General features: G+C 40.4%; 2 protein-coding genes across 2 annotated transcripts in view; one reads left to right on the top strand and one right to left on the bottom strand.

Annotated features, from left to right (window-relative positions):
• Nucleotides 1-13: 13 nt before the first annotated feature.
• On the top strand, nucleotides 14-5,223 carry LOC109470254 (UPF0764 protein C16orf89 homolog). The gene is made up of 8 exons (XM_019769120.1): nucleotides 14-270; nucleotides 687-843; nucleotides 1,180-1,277; nucleotides 1,824-1,999; nucleotides 2,375-2,537; nucleotides 2,922-3,093; nucleotides 3,557-3,621; nucleotides 3,860-5,223. Exons 1-8 carry the CDS (start codon nucleotides 78-80, stop codon nucleotides 4,096-4,098), a joined length of 1,263 nt encoding a protein of 420 aa, XP_019624679.1. The 5' UTR covers nucleotides 14-77; the 3' UTR covers nucleotides 4,099-5,223.
• Nucleotides 5,224-9,584: 4,361 nt separating this feature from the next.
• LOC109470266 overlaps nucleotides 9,585-10,230 on the bottom strand; it is a 23,387-nt gene continuing 22,741 nt past the window's right edge. The window contains exon 13 of the transcript XR_002140241.1: nucleotides 9,585-9,647. The gene's annotated coding sequence lies outside the window, so the exon portion shown is untranslated. The remainder of the gene's footprint in view (nucleotides 9,648-10,230) is intronic.

Below are 10,230 nucleotides of genomic sequence, written 5' to 3' on the forward strand. Positions count from 1 at the left end.
CTGGCAGTTTTGGGCGGTATTGCAGGCTGGAAACGCCCCCAACAGCAGCGCTGAACAACGACTTCCGGGTGAAAAACATGGTGTGCAGGATGCATGTGGAGGCGGTTCAACTGGTGTTGTCCCTGGTGCTGGCGTTTCTGCCCACTTCCTTGCACTTCCCCATGCCCATGCACACCATGATAGACTCGATAGACAGAATTGTGAACTACTATGCGGACAATTACCAGGATATGAACGTCGATGGAATATTTGGACTCAGAGCTCTGGAAGGTATTAGTTTAATTATTTGATTTCTGGACACCAGCAATGGATTCGTCATGCTACATGCGTATGTCATTACAAACTTGAGGAAGGACTTTTGGAATCTCTTAATCTTGTTGGTCATCAACGTTACAGATTGATTCACCATTATGTTAGTTTTTTTTTGGGGGGGGGAGTTAACTACTGTAAGTCATTTATAATGAGCCAGCCGACCGGTCGAACCGCCATTTAGCGGAAACGACCAGCAGCTGGAAATGTAAAGCAGCAATTGTAAAATCAGAAATGTCACAGATCGCTCTGTAATCATTAACACCACATCAGATTCTCCAAATAACTTATGCAGTAATAACTTATGCAAAATTGTTCTTTAGTTTAATGTTGTGGGATGGGGCTTAGTTTTCCATCCATTTTTTTTCCTGTCACAGGCCAACTTCTCATGATTCGTGAGGAGTATGAACAGGGCAGGCGTCTGCGTCTGGACCGCACCACGGCAGATCACATCAAGGAGCTGAGCATGAAGGCGTCAGGAGTGGGGAACATGGCCATCCCTCACCTGCAGGACATGGATCCTGAGTACTTCAGGTGAGCACTGTTGCCATGGTAACCAATGTTTAAGATTTATAACGTTACAACAAGTGAATGTACATGTCTGCTGAGGTGAATCATGGACAGAACAATAATTACTCTGTTAGTGCTCAGCTGGCTCTACAGGCTGGGTTTTGATATTGCAGTTTTCTTCTAAATAATCATGTCCTCTTGTTATCTGTTTGCTAACGTTTTCCACTTTGTTAAGATTTTGACAGCAATATTGAAAGGCAAGTCAATGAACCTGGTATCCAAGCACATACTTTCTATTCTCATTCTCATTAATGCATTTTGTTTTCATGTGCCTTATATTCACACTGTATATTTTCACAGGCAATTTAAGTACATAGTTGCCCGACCATGGAAGATGCGTCACACCTACCGCAAGGCGGACCTGTCCATGGCTGCACGACAGACTAACAGGAGGAGGGGTGAGTAATCACCAGGGCACTCACACATACACACACTATCCAGTTTATTGTCTAGCCCTGCTCAATAGCCACTGTGCCTGGTAGGGCTGCTCTGGCTGAATACCTTTTTTAGGATCAAAAATATCTCCTAAGCAATGATTGCATGCTGGACAACTTTACTTTAGGTTACCCAGTGCTGCCTTCGAGAGTAAAGAAAAACTCTCTAAAGAAACGAAGAAGTGTGTAAACATCTGGGCTGTTTGTTCCTCCCTGTTCAAACAAAAGCTACTGTAGAAGGTAGTAAGCTGCTACAGCTCCCATGGACAAAAGCATGATGCAACTATAGATTTAGACATGGCAGGTTCCTTTATGATGCTCATATTTACTTACTACAGAACTAAACTAAATGTGAATATGACACAAGAAAGTTTTCCATATTTAACATTATATGACATGTGAGATAGGCAAACAACTTGACTAATAATAATACTAATGTTACACCAGAAGTAGGCGTGGAGATATGTTTCACTCATGACTGTCTTTTTTCCCACCCTTCCACACCCACAGGAGGTGATCAGCTGACAGAAGAGAAGAGTGATAAGTGTATGACTGGTCTGCTGGGCAGCGGGGATGTGGAGCGGCCGTGTACAGTGGACGACGAGTGCTGGCGACTGATGAGTGCTCCCGGCAAGGCTTCCTACTACCTCACACACCAGCTGCTGTTCTTTGTGCTGGGGGAACAGGTGGGGCAAACTGTGCTGGTCAACTAGATCTCCAAGCAGATGTTTGGTTTGAGAATCACAATGTTTTCTGACCATCTTACATTTCTGGGGTGGTAGACTGCAAAACCTAGCCAGGCAGAAATATGATTAGCATCCGACTGATTAGCTGCTACTCTAGCAGCTTAATATCAAATACAAGCTGGGAAAATTGGCTTCTTCTTGTCAGTTTCTTGCCAGGCATTATCAACGTGATAGCCATGCTGTTCTGCCATTGAATAGCAAACCTATCAGAGTGACAGTAGTGATAATGTGTACTTTATTACAACATTTGAAAGCTACTCCTTGGATGCCACATACAGGGAATATGCATAATGTTATTTCAATCTTCCCCTGCAGTTGGGCTGTAAAGATGAGTTGGATGCCCTAGCGAGGAAACACAGTATTGCAGGTGGTGTGCAGGAGCTGGAACATCGCTTCTGTTCCAGTATGCTGGGGGAAGTGGAGGCTGTGGTCAGGAGAGGGCTCAAGCCTAGTGAACAGGACATCTTCATGGAGCAGAGTAAGAGACCTTCAGTTGTTTCCTTTGCTAAATATTTATGTGTTTGCCATGGTTTTATGGTTCAAGTATTTTAGTCAGTTGCCCCCTAGAAACCATACCTATCTCATTGTAAATGTTTTGCTACATACAATTTAATCTTCTTTTACATGAAATACCTTGAGAAGGTGAAAGTTACTCAATATGAGCTAAGCCCAACAAACTGTTAAAGAAAAATCAAAGTAAGGTACAGTGTGAATGGCAGAGAATATCATGTTTTCTTAAAAGCATTTATACAAAATATGATTATCATAATAGGTCAAATAATAAACATATCACATAAGATAATCATGAGTGTAACTTTATAACAAACCAGAATTGCTTTGTTCATCCTGTTCTCTGTTTCAGTCTTCACCTGTGGCATTATGGGATACTATGAGTTCATGCGGAAGCCGTGGCTGGACATGATCCTGACATGGCAGGACGCGTCTGGCTGCTTCAGGAAGGACGAAGGGGAGGTTGGCAGTGATGAGGAGGAGGATGATGAGGCAGCAAACAGAGTCATCAGGAAACAGGACAAGTACTTGTACTTCTTTTATTGTAAAGCACCTGATTGTAATTTTCAAAGGCATTGTATCAATGAGTACATCATCATAGTTATAAATGCTGTCTGCCATTTGCATTTCAGTGAATCATAAGTCAGGAACTTTTGTATAAAGAGGCTTGTAGAGGATTGCTTGCAGCCCAAATTTTGAGTTCCAAGATTAAAACTTTTAATCTTGGAACTCAAAATTTGGGCTAACAGTAAGCAGTAAAATTGAACTTTTTATTTGTCCATAGGTTAGAGAACAGAACTGTTCACAACTGAAACGTCTGACCGTTTCCAAAATCATATCCAGTTGCTTGAGTAACTGCTTTTTGGCGTATCATATTACCTGGATGTCTAACCTTCACCCACGTAACAGAACTGTTCACACTTCAGCTACAGCTCCCTATTGTGCTTAAGGTTTATGAATATGATTGTTTCTTTCCTACCCCTGTAGACAGATGCAGGGAGGCCTGTTCCCACCACCTAAAAGGAGGTTACTGGCAGAGAAAGCATTGAAAGGTAGGATTCTTTTCCTTTCATTCCTTTGCAATATTACTATTGTGTTACATCCAATTTTTTTATCTGACATATTCTGACATAACAACATGCTACATACAGAATGTAGCTACATTGAATCAACTTATGTATAAAGGCCACACGGTCTTTCCACCCTTTGATATTTGACTCAAAAATCAATACCTTGCCAGTGCTTCCTTTGTGTTGTTACACTAATTCTTGCTGTCCTCTGTGCCATCAGATGGGTGCCTGTCCCACAAGACAGCAGTGGGAGCCGGAGCGCTGGCAGCGTTTCTGCATTACCTGGTGGACCCCTATGTGCCGGGGGATACAGGCAGGAAGGGCGCCCCCACCCAGGGGGCTTTCGAGGTTGGAGAGCAGGGGCAGCTGTTGATGCTGATGCTAGTAGGAGCTGCCGTGTTGGTCTTCTTTGCCCGGATGTTTGCCAGGAGGAGATTTAGACGACTGCTGAAAATATGAAATGCAACCTTTTCCTTGTACTTTTAAAGCCATTTTACTAAATTTATGCAACTAAAGTTAAATGCCGTGTTTTGACCTTGATACAGTGAATGAGATGAGTGGTTTTGATTCCTCCCAGTATTTTTCATGTCAAAAAGCAATAATATCTATTGATTTCTAAAATTGTGCATTTGGGAGGGGGGCTGTCAAGGGTTCACCTTTTCTGAAAATGACTTTTGGAATATCAAAATGTTCAGTTTAATGGCATAAAACAATAACTTTATTGTATTTTGAGTATGAAACAGTGGGCTCAATCTCAATTTTTCTACCAAAGTTCAAAGAGTTCTATTTCATGTAAAAGTGAAAACAAACACACAATTTCAAGATCACTTTCAGACATTTTGGTGATAGTTACATGGAGAATACTTGTTTGTATCAGTGAATAGTTTCATCAGGTTGGTAAGTCACTGAGTAAAGACATTATTTTTACACAACCAAGTGTTTTATTCAGCCAATGTTTCAGTGACCATCTGTCACCTTCCTCAAGGCAATTCTGACTGGTTCACATTGCACTGTAGCACAGGTGTCGCTGCCATAGATGCATTCCCAAAACGTACAATATTTACATATCTAAACATATGCGTGGTTACAGGGAACTGTATCATTCTACAATGCGGCCCCAAACTTACAGTTGTTGGATATATACATAATTGTTAGATGTTTGTTGTAGTTGGTTGGGATTGACCCATCCAAGTGTCTCTTTTTGCTGTATCAAGGAGACTGAACATGTACATGTAAATACAGCTTGTCCTTCTGCAATGAACTTAATATTGTATTGTAAAGGGCTTTAAAATCCATGACACATTCCTTTTTGTTACATTCGTATATTTTTAGAGAATCTTACATGTCAGTGATAATGGTTTTATATCAATCTAAATGCACATACACATGTAATATTATCTGCAAAATAGGAGAAAACGGACTGAGACCATGACTGTATGTGTAGCATTTTTACAACTCTATGCAGGTGTATATCTTACTGGTAAGTTTGCCTTGATATTGGTACTGGTTTAGTTTGAGATTTTTGTTCGATTGTCAATGTTTTTGGATTGTGTGTTGTATCAACAAGTTGAGTCTTAAAAAAGACTCTGGCGACGATTTTTTCTGTAATATGTTGGTTGGTGGCCCCGATTTTATTTGTGCATCTCCCGTCAACGTACCAGCCCACCCCAGGTAAATATCGTACAATCCCTGGTGTCGGTCAGTGACCTAAATTAAAACACAGCATGTCACTCCTATACCTTATGGTGACCGTGCCTCTGGACCAAGAGGTTGGGAGTTCGAATCCCGACCAAACATACACAATGTCGCATATCTTGCTAACTATATTCAACATGCATTCAATTTAGCTTGATAAACAACGGATGTATTTTGAGTTTGAGTATTGCATGCGGCTTCTTTCCACCATCATCAACCTCGGCTGACGTGTGCGGGACGGTACTCGTGTTAGACCTGTAACACTTTTAAGAAACCATATTTCTTTGTTGCCATGTATTGCCTGGCGTAAATTAGCAGGTGCTCAGGTAAAGTGCGCCTCACCTCATGCGATAAAACCTGAGGCACGGTCAGAAACTGACTGGGATCTATATATCTTCCCGACAGCGGAATGGTAATAGAATCATAACAAGATATAGTTCTAGCTTTTACCGAGATCCGTGGTATGATTCTTAAAAAATTTTGGAAGTCCATTCTTACCGACATACTCATACACCAAGTTCTGTTTCCAACAGCCCTCTAAAAATGTTTTTTTGTTCCGTGTTTACCAAATAATTGTCAGGGGCTATTTGTCAATCTATTTGTCAAACCCTGTCAAGCTGGGCAGAAGGTACCTCCCTAAAGGTGGGGCTTACGGTACAATATTCTTAACTACACACATTTACAGCATATGGCAGTTCTAAATTTCCATAATGGAAAATGGTTGCTAAAGATGGTCCGATACGCCACCCTTGGCTGTCTTATACCACCCTGGGATCTGCTTGGAGATTAGTCAGTTGGTGCCTATATAATACTTCAGTTCTTCACTAGTTAGTACGAATGAAATTCCTTTGGCTTCTGGGGCGGATCCTAGGTGGCCAATCCGGACCGTGTGTGAAGGCGGGGATACAGATAACGAGGCAGACAATAAAAGATCAAGGCCAAGACTGAATGATTATTATTGCATGTGGTGGAGCTAGAAATCTCCATTACAATAATAGGAAAAACAGATTATTATTTTATAAACGCGTGCCTGTACATAGTGGAATTTACAGGATGCATGGAGGAAGTGTGAGGCTGTATACATGTCAGCATTCTTCCCCGGCGATGATATACTTACTATAATAGTTACTTTACTTTGGTCAAATTCCCGCTCGAACCAAACAAAAAAACACTTTCCACTTCACTCTATATTCCTCCATCAGAGACTGTAATTTACGTCTGATGTGAGGTTGTCAATTAAGTTACTCCTAGGACTTCTTTGACCTATCCTGGGTTCCCAAAGAAAGTATAATTTCTTTTCTCTATGTGATCTGTTTGAATAAACCCACTCCTCACCGGCACCTGGATGGGTGGTGTATATTACACTGAGGTAATAGATACCCCCAGTTAAAGTTACTGTTATTCTAAGATAGGCCAATAGGATGGAATCTAGGAAACAGGATACTGCTTTGCTTCAGAGGCTGTGCTCTCTGGATAACTGTCCATGGTGGGGGATGGCAGATGGCAATAATTAATCACGCCGGACACCTGGATGGGTGGTGTATATTACACTGAGGTAATAGATACCCCCAGTTAAAGTTACTGTTATTCTAAGATAGGCCAATAGGATGGAATCTAGGAAACAGGATACTGCTATAGGGGGCGGAGCTTCCATCCTTTTGCTTTCTTTCTCACAAAAGTCTAAACCAGTCAGGCTGTAGCTGTGTGGTGGAACAGACGTGTGCTCGGTAGGGAACTCTTGGCAAAAACTCTACAGGCATGACACTGACACATCGGGCTACCAGTTGAGCCGGCGGGGAAAAACTATTAGATCCCCCGTAGAGAGTCCGGCCCCAACCACGTAAACCTGGATACGACTACGAGGCTATGGCCACATCAGCCCAGTACACCGGGCTTTCTAGGATCTGGTCCTGTACGAAAGACAGCGCGGATGGACCATGCTTGGCGGCCGTACAGTCCTTCCAGCACCGCAGAGATATCCGGCAGCCCACGATGGTTTAATAAATACCATACCAGGCTCGTCCAGGCCTAAGGTAAGCTGAGAGGTATGTTTCACCGTATATTATTTTGTACTTCCTTATGTTATTTGATGTGTTACATACCTGTAACAAATGTTGCGATTGTAGCCGTGACGTCTGTACCCCTGCAATTCTGTCGCAAAATAATCTAGTATTTTTTGTATTTATAAACCCTTCCTTAAGAAGTTGTTAATTGTGGTTTTAAATGGGGTTACCACTATATGTGAAGAAGAATTACATGTATGACCTATGATTTGGCAATGTATTACAGTTTACGATAATGTCGACAGTAATTTTCCCCATAGTCATAGTACCATCGTAAAACAGTTCTTGTGATCTTGGGAAATTGTCCGTAGAAAAATTCTTTACGTCTTTTTTGAGAAAGTACAATTTGGTTGTGATTTGTGAAATATTCTATTACATTGAAGAATTCTTAACTACATGTTTTATGTTCGCTAGAAAGTCGATACTATCAGCGGTCTTAGAAAAATTTATATAAAGCCATATCTTTATCCAGAAATTGTACCCGAGGTTGACTAGGCTTGCCTGTCCCTGACCATTCCTGTAGTAGTAAGAGTATATTTTGACCTACACAGGCTACGTGTGTACTTTCACTTTCTTTCTTACAAAAGTGTCAAATGCCTGTTTCATGACAACTTAACATCATTCAACTTAAAACATTTTGTGTACCCTCCCAAATGTTTGTCTGATACTCACCGCTTTTGTTAGGTTAGAGATTTCACCTATTCATGAGCTTGAATAGTGTCCGAATTCGTAGGTCATGCTAGTTCTGACACACGTTCCACCTACAGCAAAGCAATTCTAACCACGGCGTTCTAACAGATAGATACATATTTGGCTTTCTAAGGGTTGTTCTACAGGCCCCAGCCATACTAGACATAAACCTCTTTTGACATACTAGCTATGAATCTTTCCAGTTGACCTTTCTAGTTATTGTCATCATGTAGGCAAACAAAACCAACCCCGTAAACACCCTGGCATGCACTAATTGATTTGAGCGGGCGGGCAGTACCCAACGCACCGTACGGATACCAGGCAGTCTACGATGGTCTAACTGCCAGGCTATACTGAAATAAAATACTCTTAAACTTTTTATTACAATTATAATATTATGACGATATGGTTCTATTTCACGATTTGAAAATCTTGACGGTATATGACATAAATAAGTTTCAAACAGCCATTTTTGTCCATAAGGTGATACATAACAACTCACAATTACCAGTACAATACAAGAACTTATTCAAACTTAATTCAGATATACGTTTCATTTATGCCCTTTTCTCTCTTTATACCCACAGGTAAACTTCGCCATGTCCACCGTACCCTGAGATGCAGACTACAGCAGGAGTTCACTGGCTAGCATGAAACCTTAGCATGAAACCTAGTCGTGGAAGGATTGGGGTGTGCATTCATGTTTTGCAGCCAAAATTGAAAAACAAGCATGGAATGCAACAGCATCATGAAAGCGAAGAAAATAATAAATAAAAAAGCAAGACTGACACAAACATACATGATAGAAAACACACAAGTCAGTTAGTGAATAAAATTCCTTACACAAAACATCACTGTTACACTACATGTGTCACACAGTAAAGTTATAAAAAAACGACCAGCATCATATAGTTGCAACTAAAAACACATTTGAAATATTATAAGCTTGAATATGCTGCTCCTGAGTAAGAAATTTGTTCTCTCTTGATAGAAGAAAACATATTTGAAATATCAATAAAGACAATCATTAATATTCTGTGTGCAAAAAGCCACAGTTTGCCCGAAAAGGTGCTATTGCATGCATGGTAACATAAGCCTTTCCTGCTTGTTCTGATGACCACAAGGCAGGAGGCTACCTCAAAACCAATTCCCTAGGGAATGCATTCATGCAATTTTTGAAATTCTTTCAAAGCGATCGCAGTACTTACACAAATGCCTCCGCCCCTGAGGCGTCGCCAAAAAGGCCAAAGAGTCCTTTCTTCTATCCAAAGATGTTACACAGTATCAAGTTAGCATGCATGTTTGGCACTAGTAAGCTGGAGAGTGATAATTCTAAGCATATTTTTGACACACGTCGGCTTTTTTATAAACTTACAATAATACAGATCTTGTATGCACATTTTTTGGAGAAGGAATTACTTAGAGATGATTGATTGATTGATTGATTGATTGATTGATTGATTGATTGATTGATTGATTGATTGATTGATTGATTGATTGATTGATTGATTGATCGATTGATTGATGGAGATGATATTTTATGTATTGAACAATGAGGCACTTTCACTGAAATATGGCAAATCGAGCAGTCTTTATGCTGAAAATGAAGATGCAAGTAATAATTAATTCATGGAGATAGTAGTGAGGGTGATGTAATAAAAATAGAGATGACAATGTTGGTTCTGTACATATTGTAGATTCTATGTGAATGTCCAACAATGATGAAGTACTTGATATTTTGTCGTGTCAACACTGTAGATTTAATATCTCTGGGTCCAGCAATGGAGCTGTATTTTTTAGATAAGTCACAGGCTGTTGAATCTTATTGAGAAAATCACAGGCATGTAACAAGCATCTGTAATCTTTCCTATAAAAGATAGAGATACATGTACATTATGATCTTATTGGGTGATTTCCTGGGTCAAATTTGAATGACAATAAAGCCAATAAAAGAGTGCAGTGAATGTGGGGCTGCATGTCCTGTCATTTGTTTGGTTTTGAAGTGCCTCTCATCATTCTTTGCTCAAAGGAATTACACAAACTCACCAGGACAGCCTGACTTCTAACATCGTCAGTTTTGGTTGATAATGTGTTAGGTAGACATTGATATTAGTTAAATATCCGAGCTAAAACACACAGGCTT

Source organism: Branchiostoma belcheri, unplaced genomic scaffold (genome assembly GCF_001625305.1).
Source record: "Branchiostoma belcheri isolate BF01 breed outbred unplaced genomic scaffold, Haploidv18h27 scaffold22, whole genome shotgun sequence".
Taxonomy (NCBI): Eukaryota; Metazoa; Chordata; class Leptocardii; order Amphioxiformes; family Branchiostomatidae; genus Branchiostoma; species Branchiostoma belcheri.